We start from the raw sequence: 20,226 nt of genomic DNA, 5'->3' as shown, positions 1-20,226 counted from the left end.
GCTCACACACAATACGTACTCCCAGGTATGTGTCGATATCGGTATCAATGAAAAGAAGACTCTTTGTGATATGGCGACTGATGATAAGGAAATAGCAATAGAAATTTGAGCAGAATGTCTGAAATCCAGTCACATTTGAGTCGCTGCCATTGTCGTTGCTCAACGCGAAGTGAATAAGTGGTGAATTAAATGTTTATAAATAGTGAGTGTGAGTGAGTTATGCAGAACATGTTCTGTTGTCAATATCTGCTCATAATTATGACAATTGTGGGCTCATACAATGCTCAGATCATACCACTGTCGAGCTATTGCCATCAAGTGAATGATTCGTGCAGTTGCGAACCACAGTCGAATCTAGTGCGCGTCCACTGTCCCAATGAATACGCAATGATAATGCAGATCACGGACAATGGTACAAACATTGCCATGAGCTATTTCTCCACCGGTGGTGTCCATTGGCTGCCCCGATTCGATATCCACCAAGTGGCCATGTTTGAGTTTGACGCTTATAACTATTGGTCGGAGACGTTTTTCAGGGATTTGCTAAATTCTCTTGGTGTGCAGGAGGTCCTCAATGTTCAGTTTCGCGATCGCAGCCTCGAGACAGAGGTTAGTGTCCAGGAGGAGTTCGATGATCTAGATGGACAGAGTGTTGCAAACAATATCAGCACCTGGTTATTTAGTCCTGTGCCTGCATTAGAGTATTTCAGGTACGAGAGCTATCAACAGGTACTGCCGGAGACCATATTCCAAGCCTTTGATAGCTTAAAGACACTGGAACTTAAATTGGCTATACGCAAGTTGCCCACTAAACTTTTCTCCTCCGTCTCGGGAAGTCTGCAATCGTTGTCTATTTCAAACCCGCACATGTTTCACTTTCGACCGGAGCTGCTCCAAGAACTGCAACAGCTGCGCAACCTCAGCCTGAAGTTATCTCAGCCTTCCGGAGAGAAGCCAGACAAACTGAGGAATCACGTGTTCACCTCCATGCCTTACCTGGAAGAGTTGCGTTTAACGCGTGCCAATAGCCGGGTAGATGCCAAAATGTTTAAGGGCAGCTACAGATTGCGATTCATTCGACTCAATAAAAATCCTCAGCTAAGCGAACTTCCCAGTGAACTATTCCTCGATCAGGGCAATCTTACGCTATTGGATATATCCTGCAATTCACTATCCAAGCTTCCTGTGGATCTCTTCAATAGTCTCAGCAAACTTCGACTTCTCGATCTGTCCAGCAACAGGTTGACCAGCTTACCAAGGTGGGTGCTACTCTCTGCTCCATGCTGATTAAGAGAAGGCGCAAGTCAATAATTTTAACTCAAATAATAGATCACATTATTATTAGTTTTCATTTACTATTATTACTTATCAGTTATCAAATGACAGTTGAAAAGTTTTTGATATCTTTATGCTTCGAAAACAAAGTATGAAAATAAGGAAATGGAATGTAGCTGTTTTGACACACATTTATCATGACTTATTTATATTTACCTAATTGCTAGAAATTAAATAATTGTATATTTATTTTGATTGCTTCTTTAAATTTATACTCTAGATATAATCGATCAATATATTGATTTTGTGAAATTCGAATCGCTTTCATTTAACTAATTAAATAATTTATAAGAAACCCCGTAGTTGACTGAATTTATTACATGTGTATATTAGCTAAGTATAATAATTTAATTCAAAAAATAGATGTACTACATTTTCAATTTAATTAATTTCACAAATTCAAAATTATTCTCATTATGTAGGCAAACATGCTATAAAAATACATATATAATTTTAATATTCTAGTTAATACCTTAACAGAAACCAGTTAATAATAAATTACTTAAATTACTATTTTCCAGTATTGAAAATATTAGAATTTTTAAATATTTAATAATCACAATTATAGTATTGTATTAAAAGTTTACATATACATATGTCCTCATATAACAATAATCAATGTTTCCAAATGTATATATTTTTTTTATAATTTTTAAATGAATTTTTTTAAGCTTTTTTTAGAGGTGAGCTTGGAAAAAAATTTTAAAGTTATATTTTGTTATCTGAGGCCCTATATGTATAAAAAAAGAGGGTTTGGTAGATTACTTAAAATATTATAAATAATTAGTTTCATTTTAATTTATTAAAGTACAACCTAAAAATGAATATTGATGTAAATAAACTATGTTTAATATTAATTAAAGATACTATTTAAGTAGCTTCAATCGACTCTTTAGGAATTTCATATCAAATAGAGTTGCTGAGAAAGTTATTCTCCAATCTGAATATCGTAAAAGTTGTAAGCTTAATTCTTTAATAAATTCTCATCGTTTCACAGTGAGCTGTTTAAGCCGTTGACGTCGCTCGAGAAATTGTTGCTTAATCAAAATTCGCTGACTTCCCTGAATCCAACGACATTTGAAGATGTGCGAAGTCTCAACTTTATCGATATGCGGGGAACCCAATTCTACGGAGTCAAGTTGCGGATGCCTTTTGAGGCACTGGTCTGCACCAATGAGGACACCTGTCAGTACAAGTCGGATCACTGGGAATGTGATCCCCACTGCATCTGCTGGGTGCACCGACAGACGTGGCAGCTCTATGTGGATTGTCGTGGCGCTGCTCTGGAAAGTCTGCCGCCATTGCCAAGAACAAAATTGGTTCAAACAGTGCTCAAGCTGAAAAACAACAGCATCAGTGAGCTGCCAGATGCTGGCCAAGTTATTGGATTTGCCAATGTAAGTCTCCTGAATTTGGCGGACAATCAGCTGAGTAGCTTGGATGCAGCTCGACAGCTGCCTGAAAATCTCCACCTGTTGGACGTGCGTCGTAATCAGATCAGCGTGTTTGATCAGAGCTTTATAAATTACCTGCAACTCGAGAATAATACGATGAATGTGATGTTGGCAGGCAATCCAATGTCTTGCGATTGTAATGCGTTGCCTCTGCTGGGATTTGTGAGAGCTCAGCCACAGCGTGTGCCGGACGTTGGAGACATTTACTGTTCCAGTTGGCCGAATAGGCCGTTTCAGCAACTGGAGGTCTGGGAATTGTGCCCTTCCTATGTCCTGCTAATCGGTTGCATTCTGGGTTGTCTGGTCATTGTGGCGTGTCTGATTAGTGTGGTGTTTTTGATCTATCAGCAGGAGCTTAAGATATGGCTCTACAATCACAATCTATGTTTGTGGTGGGTGTCCGAAGAGGAGCTGGACAAGGACAAGACCTATGATGCCTTCATATCCTATTCGCACAAGGACGAACTGCTGATAGCTGAACTGCTGCCCAAACTGGAGAACGGACTTCACGCATTTCGCGTCTGTCTCCATGGACGCGATTGGCTCGTCGGCGATTGCATTCCCGAGCAGATTGTGCGCACCGTGAATGACTCTAAGCGGGTCATCATTGTCCTGTCGCAGCACTTCATCGACTCGGTCTGGGCACGCATGGAGTTCCGGATTGCATACCAGGCGACGCTGCAGGACAAACGCAAGCGCATCATCATCATTCTCTACAAGGAACTCGAGCACTTCGAGGGCATCGACAGTGAACTGCGAGCCTATCTCAAGCTCAACACCTATCTCAAGTGGGGGGATCCACTCTTCTGGAGCAAGCTGCACTATGCCATGCCCCACAATCGTCGGGTGCTCAAGGGGCAGAAGAAGCATGCAGGTCCACTCATCTAATACACAACTGCCCTTCGATTCTACTCTTAGTTTCTAGCATTGTTAAAGGGAGGAAGAGGTGATTTTATATCAAAGCTGATATGCGGCTTATAAATATATTTAATTTAAATTGTTTTAAATTTCGTTAGCTAATATAAGCTTTATTTACGATAAAAATACGAATAAATCAAATATCTCCTTTTTATACCCGTTGCTTAAAAAATAAGTAAAAGGGTATATTGTATTCGTTGGAATATATGTAACAGGGAGAAGGAGGCATCTCCTACTCTATAAATTTTAATATATATATTCTCGATCAGCATCAACAGCCAAGTCGATATAGCCATGTCCGTCTGCCTGTCGGTCCGTTCGTCCGTGTGAGCGCCTAGATCTCAGAGATTATATGAGATAGAGTAACCAAATTTGGCACACAGATTTCTATATACCCCACCCAGTTCTTGTTTGTTTTTAATTTAAGCCACGCCCCCATCCGCCTCCACCAGTCGCAAAAAACCACCACACAGACATTTTTTAAGATAATACGTTTTTTGTGGTCATTACGCGTATTTTTATTATAATTTCTATTATCCCACTGAATCGCCGACAGATGGGACAATTAGAGCGTTAGATATGGCGATTTAATATTTTCAAAGTAATACAAGTAATTTCTTAAAAGTACTTTTATATATATTGAAATAAGTAACGGGTATCCTATAGTGGGGGTATCGACTAAAGCCTTTCCCACTTGCTTATACCCTGTGCTCGTTGAAAATATGAAAAAAGAAGGTATCACCGTTAGAACTGGGAAACGGATCGATTCGATCCGTAATCGATAAAAATGAATTAATAATTTTTTGTGCAAATCGATTTGGGTAAAACACGCATATCTCTATACTTATATAATTAATCGATCTATAATTATAAATCCATCTGTCTGTTCATTTATTTGTACATACAATTTACCCAGATTAAGTTTGTTGCCAAGCTTCAATTAACGAATCAAACGAAAAATTTCAAAGGCTCTAATATTAATTATCGCTATCGAATAATAAATAGAGAAGTAATTCAAGATCATGTTCCAAAGTATTAAGAATAAAAGTATAAATATTAGATTATGGTTTGGCATAGGGTATCTCATGGTCGAGTATTAACGGCTAAAGTGTTCTTTCTTGCTTTAAGTTATAATTATATAAGGCCAAATGTCTGGGGCTAAATACCATTTTAGCTTATTTCTTTTGCAACTTATATGTATTCTATATAAATGGTGATAAATAAATTAAACTATAAATTCAAAATAATAAATAGGAATATTAATAATACCCGTTACTTAAAAAATGTGTAAAGTGTTCGTTGAAATGTATGTAACAAGGAAATGGAGGCATTCCAGCCTTATAAATTATATATATATTCTTGACCAGCATCAACAACCGACTCAATACAGCCATGTTCGTCTGTCCACCACACCCACAGTTCTCAAGATTACACAAAAATAACCTCTACACGTGGTAAAAGTCTAGTGACGAAAGCATCTTTCAGTCCCAAAATTTCTGATATCTAATTTTGGGACCTCGTGTAGAGGTTGTTTTTGTGATATCAGAAATTTTTGCAATTGCTTTTGCTTTTGACATTGTAACTTTATCATTTATGTAAACAAATAGTAAAATATGTAAATTTATTTGTTGAATTTCTTTCATATGGGCATTTCCACGGGTCACTAACGTACGTTCGCACGCTTTTAATTTTATAAAAAGATAGAAAACGATAAATTTCCCCAGCTTTTTTTTTTGCGATACGAAAGCATTTAGTTAGTTCTATGTTTAGTGTAAAAGATAACGTTCACCATGTTTTAGTTTTCATAATAATAGCAATACGCTAAATTATCTTTGTTGTTTTTTTTTTTTGTTGATTTTTTTTGAGTTTTTCTGAATTATATTATAGTTTTTTTATCTAAATTGAAATTTTTTCTTTGCATTTTGATTAATTTTTTGTTGCTTGTTTTTTTCGTCAAATATTCGTTATAGTACATAAGCTCAAATTTTTTTAAAAAATGCGCAAAAATTTAGAAAAACTTAATTTAGTCAAAGATGCTGTCGGTATATTCATCCAAGTGAACTAATTCATGTGTAAATTGTTTAAATAAATAACTCGAAAATGTTTCTGGAAGAAAATTTAGCAAGATGTGAGTTCTTAACAAGTTATTAGATTTTGGCTCTGGTTGACATTACTGTGGAAATGCCCATATAAAAAAAAAGTTTTTTCTTTTATAATAAAGAGAAAAATAACACATAAATTTAATATGCATTGTAGAAAAACACAACTAGCTTAATTCATTTAAGCTTAACTGTCTGGCAACACTGGCTATTTCTCCAACGCGAAAAAAAATTTTCTGCTAGCACTGGTTATTTTTGCCGAGCAAAAGCTGACTGCTACATAGGTTTGCTGATATGACACTTTATTGCGGCTGTCATCTTTGAACTCTTAGTAATATATGTATATTTACTTAATTGGTAATATCTTTCCGAAACGAATTTTTACAGATATGTGTGTTATTTTAAAAAACGAGGAATTTCATGGACTATTACATATTAAAATTTGATAAAGATGTCATGTGTCAAAAATCGCTTAAAAACCGTATTTCACCTGTAAAGTGTTACCTGAGTACTTTAGAAAAAAAGTTTAATGGTACGCCTAAAAGCTGAAACACACCTTTCCAATGATATATAGGACATATCTGTAGCTGCTATGGGTTAGAAACTGTGGAATTTAGCGTTTTCCCGCTAAACTAGTGTGAAATTCAAAAAGTCGTAAAACGAACATTTCTAGATTTTTGAAGGGGAATAAATCCCCATCATTAGATCGAAGCTTTTTTAGCGCTTTGATACAAACAGACAAACAAACAAACAGACTTTTTATTTTATTTTGAGAAGTCCACTAAATATTTCAAATTTAATTATCTATCAACCGACTCGTATTTTTGATAAGAATTTTTTTTAAATAAATTAATCATTAAAATTTTGCCCCTTCCACTCACATCCCCTTATATCATGAGCCAGGTGAGTTAGCAAAAGTTTTCAATCGGTATATAACTTGATCTGATCGAACAGTCGTAGCAAATTTTCCATATTAGCTGTATATATTGCGAGTCGCTATCGTCAGTAGCGCGGACTGAGGTCCGCAGTGATAATAGTTTTAAGTGGTAATCTACGTTATCTATTGTTATTATTTATCATCCTACTTAATCGCAGCAAGATCGGTTTAACAGAATGGCAGAAACAGTTTAAATTTTTAAAGCCATTCAAGCTCCTAAAGTATGTAAAGGGTATCCTTTAGTCGGGATCTCGACTAGTCTTTCTTATAAGACATTGAAATTATCAGGCCTGTTCCGGTTCTCACATTATAAATCATTTATTGCATTTTAGCTTTTAAGAGTTGCATTTATGATAAGTATGTAAATGTTATTGTTTGTCACTTTATCGTTTCCAAAAAGTTTTCTAAAATGAAATTAAAACAGGCTCCAAACATTCTTACCGAATGTAAATACCGGACAGGCCTGTAAAGTATTGAAGACTCTAGAAAAAATAGAAAAAAATCACAAATCCAAGTATTTGCAAAAATAATATAATTTAATTAATTCCGTTGCTGATTGTAATTCCTCGCTTAGAGGTGAAGAATTTAGAATATATATATTCGCACTTCTCCAATTGGATAATTCAGTTGAAATTGGACTTTTGAGTTTTTAACATGCGGTTTATTATTCTTCTGTTTGTTATCTCGGTGAGCTCAGCATTGGGATTAAAGTGTATTCAAAATGAATATCTACTAAACGGCAAATGTCGGATGCCTAAAGACGTTAAGGAGACAGAGATTTCGGTGTGTCAACCGGGCCATGAATTGATAGGCGGAACCTGCCGAACTCCAAAAAGTATTTCTGATAATTACAGTTGTTTACCCAGTGAGAAAAAAACATCAGAAGGATTCTGCCGGGAAGCCCATGGATCCAGTTGAATTTGGAGAAAAAAATATTTCATAACTATAGTATAAAGATATGTATACCAAATAAACTTCGTGATGTCCCATGTATAACTTTATAATGATTTTACAAAGATAATTAAATACATAGTAAAGGGCGTCTATAAAGGCCTTAAAGACAGGGACCGCAAATTATGATTTTTTTTATTTTGAATAAAAAAAACACCAACTTATAATTGTTCTAGAAAATAATGATTAACACCAAAATATTTGTAATTTTACAATCATTGCATTTCCGCCATAATTTTTAAATTTCTAATTTATTACTTTTTTTCAATAAAAATCATTAGTTTTGAGTAATTTAGTAAAACTTACACCATAACCATTATTTTTAATAAACAAAAAAATAAAAATTAAAAACAATTACTATTTTTGATCAAAAAAATAAAAACCAAAAATAATCATTATCATTGATCAAAAAACATAAAACTCAAAAATAATCATTATTATTCATAAAAAAATAAAAATCAAATATGATCAAAAATGATTTTTATTTTTTTCGCTCAAAAAAAAACACAACAGTGATTTACGCATTCTGTGTTCGACTTTTCACCAATTTTATTGCATAATGATTATTCTTGATGAAAAACATAAAAAACTTATATATAATCATTACCAAGTAAATTTTATAATATAACTTATAATGATTACGGTCCCTGCTTAAAAATGTTTATAGAGATTGCTAAGAATATAAATATATATAGATTCTTATCTATTTAATTTTGCTCCTTAAAGGATAACAGCGATGCTTATAAATTTTTCTTTAACAAATTATTTTTTTCACGTTTCGTTTGAAAGTAGAAACAATTTAAAATTCTTCGTTCGAACCGATTCGAGACGGGTTCATGGTCTTAATTGTTTTTTAAATGATCAGCTTATATAATTAAACTGTTATGGGTAATATAATTTTGTTAAGGTTGAGGTAATTCAAGATATCCCCACAAAGGACAATAGCAGGGCAACAAGCAGTGTCGCCTTTTTAGCTTAGCCCAGATCTGTTTTTGCTCATTTTACCTTACATAAGGTTTTTCCCTTGAATATTATGGTATTGTTTTCGAGAAGTTTTAATTAAAATCTAAAGCAGTAATAAATTCCCTTTTGTGGAGAAGCATTTTGTTGGAAAATAAAGTAATATTAACTCAAATATTTTATATTTAATTTGAGGATTCTTGGGAACAGACATCAACTCAAGACATTTATACTTTGTTGAAGAATATGTTGACAACATTTAATAAAAGGGCAACAAGTTCTATGTGTGCTTTATGAAATAAATGTAAAATGAGCCGAATATAACTTCATCCAATTTCCATGTCATTCAGTATGTCATTTTGTCGCCAACATTACAATAGCTTCCGTTCAATAAACTAACTTAAATATTTATTTAGTCGACATTGCTCCAAAACGGGTCTAGCGCCAACGTCGGACTCTAATTATCCACTTCAGTAATTGTGGCGACCTTCAACGGTCGGGCCTCTAGTCGACGGAGCCCCAACCGAGGAGGACACTGGGCAAAGCCCATGGTAAATAGCAGCCAATTTTGGGTGGAAAACAAATATAAAATAAAAAATGAGAGGAAAACATTTGGCCAAGTTTTGCTTTTACCCTGTCAGCCCTTTTGGCCACAATTGCATGGTCTTTTGGAGTATGTGTTCGTGTTTGTGTGTGAGTGTGATTGTGTGTTTAAATGGGTCTTGAAGATTCATTGGCCCATCGGCCATAGCTTGGTGGGCGTATGAAAGTGTCATAAGGCAAACGGCATTGAAGTGAAAATAACCCCGCAATTTCAGACTTAAAATTTTAAATTTCGATTATGATATTTAATTTTAATACAATATTCTTTCTTGAACTTAGAGTTTTCTACGGTGCTAATGCAAAAAGATCTTCCAATTAGGAAATGCTTTTGGTTTTATTAATACTTAAAAGACACGCTATAATGAAATTTTTATACAATTCATTATAGAAGAGTTTGACAGACTGAAAGATTCATCTTCGAACTAGGCCAGTCTGTTACCTCAGAGACTAAAAGAGCTAGAGTCAATAAGATTTAGGTAAATTTTATGTGAATTGGATATCGAATTATAAAAACATATTTTAATGTTACAGTCTTGGACCAAATATTAAAAATCAAATCGGATAATTAAGTTTTCGGGTCTCAAGACAAAGGAAGACAAAGAGAAGATTGACTCTACAACGTGCTTTCTTGCGGCGTGTTTGTTTTTTTGTATGTATTTTAATATGCCTTTCAATGTATGTACTTGAGTGCAAATACGTGTTAGAGTATCTAAAGGACTGGGTAAAGGGAATATCACATCCAAACAAACTTAACTGGGGAATATTTACTTGTTCTAGAATAAAATCGGACAGTAAACTAACTTTCAGCAATGAATCACTGACAATCCAGTTTTCCATCCTGGGAAAAGCATTTTCTAAAGTCCAAGCTAAAAGTGTTGAACTATTTCTGACTCAGATTGAAACTCCTTTGGAATTTAATCAGATGGGAAAGACCCAAATTATCCTGTTGTTTGCAATTTTGAGCATTTTTCATCTAATTAGATTTAAAATTATTTTTAATCTGAGCTAGAATTTTATATTTTTTCTTAATTTATATTAAAAATAATCCGTCAGAGAATTAAAAATGATTTGAAACCAAATAAAATTTTATAAAATAGATTTATAAGTTAAATTAAGTATGAAATTTAAGTTAATTGGTTATTGCCTACATAATCTGGGTAATCTGATTAAAACCCATAGTCAAATAACTTATATGACATGCTAAATTAATCAAATAATAAATATATATTATAAACTGTAAATATGATGTCAAAAGATTTTTAAGTGACTCAATTCTTCACATATTGGTCTTTATTAAAATTACACAATGCTATAGAATCTGCATAAGTATGTATATATAAATATTATAGCCGCAGTTCATTTAAGCATGGCGTAATGAAACGTGGCAACTAATGGAAATTGATTGCAGGACACACACTTTGCAGCTGCCACACACAATAATTTCAGCTCATTTTTCATAAGCTCAAATTTTGCACCCTTTTCTCCCATCTCTTTCCTTCGCTTCGATAGCGCCTCAGACATCTCAGCATCTCGTAGTTATCACCAACATCTGTTTGCAGCTGCTCTTCATTTATCATAACTTTCGAAAGCAACTACTCGTATAAAAATCTGCTTGTAACTGATCTAAAGCCTCAAGCTCAAACCATAAACTTATGTTTCTGGCGCTGTACGTGAGCTACCCAGGCGTATACTTTTTGCAAGACTGTTGCCGATGCCCAAACTGTTACCAATAAACTAACGGACCTCAACTAACTATGCAGCCGAAAACTTGAATGGATGACACACAAGGGGTTAAAGGCCTTCATTATAACGCTGAGTGTATATGTGTGTGTGAGTGTGTGAATGGGAATGTGAATGTGGCTGTGTATTTGTGATTGGGCGTGGGCGTGGGAGCTCTGTCAGGAATGAAATGTATTTTTTTCTGAAGCTCAAGCATTTGTTACTGCCGAGCATTACATAAAATGGAATCGACAGCAAGTCATTTGAGCCATAAAACTAGCAGGACAGAAATCACAATAAACGAATATGTTCATATGAGTTTATTCGATATTACACTGCAATTGTGTGCATGTTGCACTCGAAGTTGCATGTTATTACATTTGGTTTCGGTGCCAGTTCTGAATTTCATTTCATAAGCTCAGCTCTGAAGTTCAACAGTTGTATCAACAGTTATGAAAGTGCACTTGTACTTTTTTAAGCAAAGTATAAAGAAAATTATTATATTATAAAAACAACTGCATACTCTTGGGTGCTTGTATTGCCTTTATTATTTAAAACTTTGGTTAGCTATTACAGCAGTTCTACTTGTTCGATCTTGCTTCGGTTGAGTGGGATAAGATATAATATTAATAGATAACGTAAATTACCATAAAACCGAATTGTCTTAAAAACTGAGGGCGTGGTGGTTTTTCGCGACTTTCGGGTGCGGAAGGGGACGTGGCTTAAATTTGAAACACACTTGACCTGCGTGTGGTCTGTAGAAATCTGTGTGCCAAATTTGGTATCTCTATCTCTTATAGTCTCTGAGATCTAGGCGCTCACACGGACAGACACACATGACTATATCGACTCGAATGTTGATACTGATTAAGAATATATATACTTTAGTCGGTAGGACATGCCTCCTTCTCCCTGTACATACATTTGAGCGAACACAATATACCCTTTTACTTAAAATAAAAAATTTTACCAAAAAGCTCCAACGGCCCCATTAGCTGCAATCATTTAAATTTTGCACCTCCCACATACACCCCCTTATCTCATGAACCAGGTGAGTTAGAAAAAGTTTTAGTATGCCAATTTGTTAGTTAGGACTAAACGAACTATCGGTATATAACTTGATCTGATCGGACAGTCGTAGCAAATTTTCCATATTAGCTATACATAATGCTAGTCGCCTTTCGCACCCTTCGTGCTGCTTTCGTCACTAGCGCAGCGATATTCGCGTTGCGGGACTTCTTTTGTCTGTGGAGTGCATAGAATTAAGTGTGCCAAATATTGCTTATTTAGTAGAGGTCTTCGTACAAACGGATTTTTAAAATTAAATTGTTTTAAATAAATTTTGGTGATCCCGTGATTTTATGGTTAGAGTCGCCGACCTGCTACAAATAGAACTTTTACAGTTCACAGAACTGAGTTCAATTTACACCCTGTCAAGCTAAAGTCATAAATGAAATAATATAAATCCCACAAACAAAACCTCTATACGAGGTAAAAGTCTAGTGACGAAAGCAATTTCTAGCCCCAAAATTTCTGATATCCAATTTTGTGACGAACCAAATTGAGTTTATTAATATAAATTAATAAAAAAGAAAACGAAAATTGGCATTGTGCACTGTGCGCAAAAAGAACGAGCTTCTTTGTACATAAAAATTACTTTTTGCGAAGTGCCGAGTGCCAATTTTCGCTTTTTTTTTTGAATAATTTATATCACTGCGGACGGCAGTTCCCGTTAGTGACGAAAGCATCACGAAGGGTGCGAAAGGCGACTAACTATATATACAGCTAAGTTGGAAAATTTGCTACGACTGTCTGATCACATCGAGTTATATACCGATCGAAAGGTTTAGTCCTAACTTACAAAATGGCATAAAACTTTTTCTAACCAACCTGGGTAATGAGATACGGGGGTGTAAGTGGGAGGGGAAAAATTTAAATGATTGCAGCTAATGGAGATGTTGAGGTCTTTTGTATTTTTTAAATATTCTACTTAAAAATACGCGTCGATTGATACCTCAATCACCCAAATCCGATAACTGGTTCAAAAGATAAATAAATTTGAAAATGTTAGTGGACTTCTCAAAATTAAATGAAAAGTCAGTTTGTTTGTCTGTTTGTCTGTTTGCATCAAAGCGCTAAAGAAGATTAAATGTAGTGATGGGGATTTATTCCTTTTCGAAAATCTAGAAATGTTTGTTCTACGACTTTTTTAAAAAACCGCTAGTTTAGCGGGAAAACGCTAAATCCCGGCAAAATTGAAACCTCAACAGTTTCCAAACCATAGAAGCCACATATATGTTTTCTATATCATTGGAAAGGTGTTTTAAACTCTAAAGTACTCAAACACAGGTGAAATAAAGTTTTTTAGCTTATATTTTGGCGATTTTTGACAAAACGGCTTTAAAGATATCTGTTAAATTTTAATATGTTGTAATACGTTAAATTTTTTGGTATATGAAACATCAATTTTGGTTGAGGGGTTTGGAAGATATTACCTGTTAAGTGAATAAATAAATTTTTCTATCGGTCGCAAATCACGTTTTAGTACGAAAAACTTTTTGGTTTTATGAGCTATTTCAACCAAACTGATACAATATGCATTTAACTTGGTTTTATATATCCTGACTAAAGTTGGATCAAATCGGACCACTATATCATATAGCTGTCATAGGACCGATCGGGTTAAAATTAGGTATTAGCATGAACAAATTTTTTGTTTAGTGAGATATTTTAACCAAATTGATAGCATATGCATTTAGGTTAGTTTTAAAAATCCTGACCGAAGTTAGTTCTTATCGGACCACTATATCAGATAGCTGTCATAGGACCAATCGGGCGAAAATCAAGTTCTACTGTGAAAAACTTTTTTTTTCATAGTAAGTACGGGGTCTCCGGCACTAGAGTATGCTCGGCTGTAGCAACGCGAGCAAAGCGAGCAGGGGGCGAAGCCACCTACTTTGCTTTATAATTAAAGAAAAACATTTTTTAAAATATTTTTTGTCTGCATAAATGATAAGTTACAATTTCAAAAGCAAAAGCAATTGCAAAAATTTCTGATATCCCACAAAAAAACCTCTACACGAGGTAAAAGTCTAGTGACGAAAGCAATTTCTAGCCCCAAAATTTCTGATATCCAATTTTGTGACGAACAAAATTCAATTTAATCTAAACATTTTAAATAAAAATATAAATTAATAAATAAAAAGCGAAAATTGGCATTGTGCACTGTAAGTAAAAAGGGTGAGCTTCCTTTTGCGCAGTGCCGAACTGAATTTTGTTTGTCACAAACTTTTATATCAGAAATTTTGGGGTTAGAAATTGCTTTCGTCACTAGACTTTTACCTCGTGTAGAGGTTTTTTTTGTGGGTATATACATACAGGAAGAATGGAACTTTGTCTATGTCTGTCCAATCAGTTAAGCTTACCTGTCAAATTAAAGAAAAAATAATAATAAGAAGAATAAAATAAAATAAGACTCTTTTACTTGCTCTTTGACTTTGTTGTCTTAGCTGATTTGGTCTGCTTATTCTCAATCTTTAAGAGCAATTCAACCTCTAACGTGACTTAATTTTCAAACATGATGACTAATTATATTTCAATTACTCAATATATTGTTAAATTAAACGATTCTTCTAGCTGTGCTAAGAGAGTGAATGAGAGTGAATGTGTGACTGATAAGAGACTCATCTCTCACAACACAAAATCTAGAATAACGCTTGATAACAAGACCCGAAATTGTGTGGTTTCATTTTCATAATAATTGGTGATCGACATAAAAAGAATCGAGATGAATATTGTTTTAAATAAATTATTAAAAATATTATTAATAAGTGTATTAGTGCAATTAAGTGAGCAATCTATGGACAGAAAACCTTGCTCAATTCTCAAGGAAAATGAAAACCAATGTAGTTACTATTGTTATAATATAGTGAAACCTTTACTGCAATATATCTCCACGACAAAGACCAAGGAACAGCGGTACGAGGAACTTCTAGTTAAAGTTCATAGCCTTGAAATGACAAATAAACGAATGGAAAGTACCATTATAGTTCAAGAAATAAAACTGGAGAAACAACTCGAGTTAGAAAAAGTCTATAAAGAGAAAAATGTAAATAGCGAAGAGTTGATTAAGGAAAAAAATAAACAAATACTAGAGTTACAAAGTCAGATATTGCAGAGTCCAAAATCAGAAACGGATTTAAAGCCCTTAAGGAATATAATTGAAAATAAAGTTTTGGGTAAAAGTGCAAAGATGCAATCGGAAAATTCGATAAATGTGAATTTGCATTCTGCAATTAAAGAAAATCCATTAATTGAGTCCTCTGATAAGGCACAATTAAACGCAAATGAAAATAATGTGCTTATTTCCCAGATTACTATACTGGAAACTGATAAGCCCTCAGAAATAAGAAAACCCAAGGGAACTGAGCTTTATTTCGATCAAAAGTTGAGTAAAAATTGTATAGGTAAATCATCAGATGTCTACATGTTCAAAGTACCCGGCATTGAGCACTTTCCGATACCCTGTGATTCAACTTTAGCTGGCTCCGGCTGGACAGTAATTCAGCGTCGTCAAGATGGTACTGAGAATTTTAATCGCAATTGGACAGACTATCGTATGGGTTTCGGGGACTTGCGTAATGAGTTCTTTATCGGACTTGAGAAGCTGCATCTTATTACAAATTCACAACCACATGAATTATATATACATCTTGAGGATTTTGAAAGCGAAAGTCGACATGCACGGTATAATAATTTCGTCATAGGCAATGAAAAGGAATCCTATGCAATCAAGTCTTTAGGAGAATATTCTGGAAATGCTGAGAATGCACTGTTGGGTCACAAGGATATGAAATTCTCTACACCTGATCGAAACTTTAATAAAGAGCTCGATTGTGCAGAGAATTTTAAGTCTGGCTGGTGGTTTAATCAAAATTGCTATTTATGGTAAAAACTTATTTTTTTTCATTACATTTAACTGGTTCATCAAAATGTTTAATTTTCAGTAATCTAAATGGACAATACATCATTCAGAATGTTGAAAATTCAAAAGCAGTTGAATGGAGAACTTGGCATTTTAAACCTTTAAAGTTTGTTCAAATGATGATCAGACCTAATCGTATAAAATAAAATGAAAAATTTATTTTTTATAATTAAAGATTCTTGAATCTTAAGAGAAATAATAAACAGCTAAAGACGTAAAGTACAATCCGTCTCCTTATTATTATTTAATGATTTATTTTGCAGTCAAGGTATTATTATAGAAATACGATTCCTTATTAGAATTTATTTATTTTAATTTATATGAAAATCGTATCCATAAAGAAGCATAAAGAAATAGTTCGATTTCTTCTAATTTTTGAAGTAATATGCTTTTTTACCAAGCTTTTTAAAGTCTTCGGGCTAGCCAAAATCAAATCTTATCAAATTTTAAACTCCGACATTAAAAACTATGTATTTTTTTCGCCCACCCTCACGCATTTAAGTATAATTGAAAATAAAAATTTAAGAAAATATCCTAATTCCAAATTAAGCCAACTCTCCTATCCCAGTCTCTTCATTTAAATGGCAAGACGCACTGCACTTTGCTTTGATTATGTGCAATTCACAACTTGGGAGCTGTTCATATTTTAGGATAACTTCGCGAATCCAACCTGTTTCCCCCTTTCACTAAGAGTTTTCCAGTGGCGCTGCTGATGAATGAACCGTCCCGACGGGGAGAGAACGCAACGAAACAAAAACTTGACCACAACGTGGAGTAAATCGAAATTTTAAATGTCTGTTGACAGATGCAGTTGTTAGATCGTAAATCCCCACCAGCTGTCGGGTGGCATAATACCATGCATTTGTCTTACTCGTACTCGTAAACGGTGGTACAACTTATCTACTGTCCGAGAAATCAATCGCGGAATTCCATTCCATGCTGGGCATTAATCAACAACTCATTTTGCCTGGGTCAAGGACAAACTATGGTAGTAGAGGCTCAAGTGGCCGCAGCTGTAGGCTTAGGTGATTAGTTGTGCGTTAACCCTGTTGCGGTTCGGTTCGGTTCGATTCGTTTCGGTGTGGTTCGGTTTGGTTTGGCTCGCTTCGGTTTCGCTGGATGCTGCACTAGCAAATTGCATTGAATTATTCATTATTCAATTCCATTTTTGGACAGTTCAGTGAAAACGCCTTTTTTGGCGCACTTGCAGATAAATTTATACTGGGAATTTATGTGGGCAACTGTCGTCGGCATGTGGTGGCAGCACCACTCAGGCAATTAATAACGTGTATGTGTGTGTCTGTGAGTGGTGTGTGTGTGTGTGAGAGGTGTGTGGGGCATTTATCTTCAGTAGCAGACGAAAATTGCTGCACTTGCGTCACTTGGCTCAACACGACACCAATTGATTGACGCCAGGAGAAAGCAATTTATTAAAGACCCAAAAAATACATCTATTATTGAGTGGTACCCACACATTATGAAACTCCTCCCATAAACCGAAACTAGCCACTAATTGAGCCTGCACCAGGGCATAAAAGGAGCTAACCATCTTTCAAGTTGAGTGTGTCCTCAGTGCGAGCATTCAACGACAGCAGCAGCAGGAAGCACCTTGTTTAACGCTCGAGTGCAAATTGGATTAGCCTCAAACAAAGAGAGAAAACCAAGAACAACATCAACAAAAATGCTTGACAGGATGTTAAAGCTTAACGCAGGCGATCTTCTGGTATGTCCCTCAATCATAACTTACCCATAACTTGTGAAATTCAAGTCAAATTTAGCGCACAGCTTAATCGGCAAACAGTTATCATTATAAAATATTATTTCATATATGCATTTTAGGGTGCATCGATTTGTATGAACTAACAAAAAATTTAAAAATGATAACCCAAATTCGTAATCTATATAGTTCCAAAATCAGTTCCTAGTCCCCGTTTTTATTATTATTATTATTGCATTATATTCTTATATTATCACTACATCGGATTAAATTGTCCCATAATGACATTTTCTTTTGATAAAAGAAACTGTATCAAAAATGATTTTTTTTTTATTAATTCATTTAATTTTTATTGATAGTCAAGTGTTTTGTTTTATTTATAAAACAAGAATTGTGAAATTCTGTAAACATGAATTGTTGCTGTGAAGTTGATAATCTTATGTATAACAAATTATATTTACCATATGAGAATCTCTGACTATAGAAGTCGAATCGATTGAGCGAATTTTCAATAAACATAATATAACATTTTTGTGTATAAACTTAAAATAAGGAGAATTGTTTTTAAGGAATCTAATCGTAGAACTAACAAAGTTAAAACTCTTAATTAACTTTTGGCTTGGCACGACCGCGTCCCAGTTTCTTGGCGCGCAACTTGGACATATGCGACATGACCAAGTAGCTGCCAGGCAGAGCGAGTAGTAGGAGATAGACTTTCAGGAACAGCACCATGTCAAAGCTGGAATTCCAATGGTTGGGCATCTCCACGCAAAAGCGTTTTGTTTCCTCGATGTATGGAATGCTGCGCAGCAGTATGACACCCTCGCAGACAATGCCCATGGGATAAAGTGGTATCCAAATGGTGTATCGCAGCCAGGTGAGCAAGGCGTTCTCCCGCTTCAGCAGCTGGCTTACATAGTAGGGATAGCTGTAAAGCGAAAACACAACCAATTTATTATTGTAAGGGCTCTATTAATGGTTTAAATGTGCCACTTACCGCACCAGCTCCACCAGTGACCAAATGATGAATACGTAGAACACAACCGGCTTATCATGCATGCGCGGTTCCATTTCAATCATTAGGAAGAGCACAAAGTTCCGTCCAGAGATTTGAAAGAAAGGCACCAATGGACTGCCCTTGGTGTAGCCAAAAAGTGGATGCATTACCTCCATATATTGCATCAATTGAACGAATTTAAATGAGGTTCCCACATACTCATAAGTATGCTTAATGCTGGCGGGACCATCGCGCAAATAGAGCACTCCCATTATGACCAGAATGTGGAGGTAGCCTACAAGCATCGCCAGATTGTAGATGACTAAATACACCTTCTTCGCGTTTTCTGTGAGGTACAAATGCAACAAATTCAAGTTGTGCTGCAAGAATTCAAGTATCGAGCTCCTTACCCCGCACATATCCAATCTCCTGCTTTTGTAGACTATTATACTCCTCCACATAATCCTCGCGCACATCTCGCGCCGTCTCATTTAATTCGCCATCGTCCTCAGTGCGCCATCGATCAAAGTCGATACGCAGCCAGTGCGGTTTCTGTGGCGTTGCCACAAGTCGCACCCACCATGCCGGCTCCACTTTTCGTATCAGCAGCTCAATTTTGTGGTCCGTCACTGTAAATGTGGCTGTGTCATCGTCAATGAACTCGTAGAATCGCAGCTGGAACTTGTACGCATTCCGGCCTCGTGCTCCATGACCATTGGCACTAAACGATAGCATGGTGGGCGTGAAGTCTGCAATGACGCCCTATAACAAAAGATGCCGGTTAACTCGAACAGTTACAGTGTACAGTGTACACAGTGTGTACCACACACATACATATGTATGTGTGTATTGATTTTTCACTGCATGAAATCAGAAAAGCTTACCTTTGCATCTTTGAGGTCCACCTTCAGAAGCAGCGTATGCTTCGTTTGGGACCAGTACACAAAAGGACTTAATTCAGTTGCGTCCATTGAACTCGCATTGGACATTGCCTACCTAGCTTAGTTTCTAGACCAAAATCGCGGAATACATAAACACCGGCCGAAACAGAGACGCCACAGCTGATTTACAAATAAAGTGGCAGTGCTGCCAGCTTGTTTCATATTCACGGACTGGCAATCTTGCTTCGCGGATTTAAGCCGATTATCATATTGTAAACAAAAGTAACTAAATATGCAATTTCCTTAATTTTAGAGCTAGAATTTTAAAAATTTGTGCAGTATTTTGCTTTAAATTTTTTTCAATTTTTTGGATTTATTTAAATTAAATTTAGTTACACAACTTCTTGAGGTACAAAGGTAAAAATATTTAAATACCGCGCAGTTTACATATGTTGACCATTTCTTTACAACAGAGTGGCATCCTTGAACCCTAGAAAAATATCGATAGTTTAAAAAACTGCCACAACAACTGTGGCAGCGCTATCGATTACTTTTCCATATCGATTAAACAGAACTAATCGCTTAGACAATCATTCAATAGATTGTTGATATAACACACAGCTCTGTAGCAATCATCTTTATTTTTAGACGCGGCATAATTCAAAATTAAA

At 35.2% G+C, this 20,226-nt stretch overlaps 3 protein-coding genes across 3 annotated transcripts; 2 read left to right on the top strand and 1 right to left on the bottom strand.

Annotated features, from left to right (window-relative positions):
• Positions 1–140: 140 nt before the first annotated feature.
• On the top strand, positions 141–3,758 carry LOC117781970 (protein toll). The gene is made up of 2 exons (XM_034618867.1): positions 141–1,259; positions 2,333–3,758. The coding sequence occupies exons 1-2, from the start codon at positions 220–222 to the stop codon at positions 3,675–3,677; spliced, it is 2,385 nt and encodes a 794-aa protein (XP_034474758.1). The 5' UTR covers positions 141–219; the 3' UTR covers positions 3,678–3,758.
• Positions 3,759–14,876: 11,118 nt separating this feature from the next.
• On the top strand, positions 14,877–16,178 carry LOC117780695 (fibrinogen-like protein 1). Its single transcript, XM_034617324.1, has 2 exons — positions 14,877–15,923; positions 15,983–16,178. Exons 1-2 carry the CDS (start codon positions 14,992–14,994, stop codon positions 16,104–16,106), a joined length of 1,056 nt encoding a protein of 351 aa, XP_034473215.1. The 5' UTR covers positions 14,877–14,991; the 3' UTR covers positions 16,107–16,178.
• Positions 16,179–18,133: 1,955 nt separating this feature from the next.
• On the bottom strand, positions 18,134–19,738 carry LOC117780694 (very-long-chain (3R)-3-hydroxyacyl-CoA dehydratase 3). Its single transcript, XM_034617323.1, has 4 exons — positions 19,559–19,738; positions 19,085–19,436; positions 18,675–19,020; positions 18,134–18,605 (listed from the first exon to the last, which is right to left on the bottom strand). Exons 1-4 carry the CDS (start codon positions 19,661–19,663, stop codon positions 18,281–18,283), a joined length of 1,128 nt encoding a protein of 375 aa, XP_034473214.1. The 5' UTR covers positions 19,664–19,738; the 3' UTR covers positions 18,134–18,280.
• Positions 19,739–20,226: the final 488 nt, after the last annotated feature.

Source organism: Drosophila innubila (assembly GCF_004354385.1).
Source record: "Drosophila innubila isolate TH190305 chromosome 2L unlocalized genomic scaffold, UK_Dinn_1.0 4_B_2L, whole genome shotgun sequence".
In the NCBI taxonomy this organism is placed as follows: domain Eukaryota; kingdom Metazoa; phylum Arthropoda; class Insecta; order Diptera; family Drosophilidae; genus Drosophila; species Drosophila innubila.
This window is presented reverse-complemented; position numbering and strand designations above follow the sequence as displayed.

Excerpts from the sequence above, each read along its gene's own strand:
- LOC117780694 (XM_034617323.1), bottom strand. The coding sequence starts at position 19,663 with ATGTCCAATGCGAGTTCAATGGACGCAACTGAATTAAGTCCTTTTGTG. Across the intron at positions 19,437-19,558 it reads TGGACCTCAAAGATGCAAAG|GGCGTCATTGCAGACTTCAC; the intron begins GTAAGCTTTTCT and ends CTTTTGTTATAG. Across the intron at positions 18,606-18,674 it reads TCACTGGTGGAGCTGGTGCG|CTATCCCTACTATGTAAGCC; the intron begins GTAAGTGGCACA and ends TTCGCTTTACAG.
- LOC117780695 (XM_034617324.1), top strand. The coding sequence starts at position 14,992 with ATGACAAATAAACGAATGGAAAGTACCATTATAGTTCAAGAAATAAAA. Across the intron at positions 15,924-15,982 it reads AATCAAAATTGCTATTTATG|TAATCTAAATGGACAATACA; the intron begins GTAAAAACTTAT and ends TTTAATTTTCAG.
- LOC117781970 (XM_034618867.1), top strand. The coding sequence starts at position 220 with ATGCAGAACATGTTCTGTTGTCAATATCTGCTCATAATTATGACAATT. Across the intron at positions 1,260-2,332 it reads AGGTTGACCAGCTTACCAAG|TGAGCTGTTTAAGCCGTTGA; the intron begins GTGGGTGCTACT and ends ATCGTTTCACAG.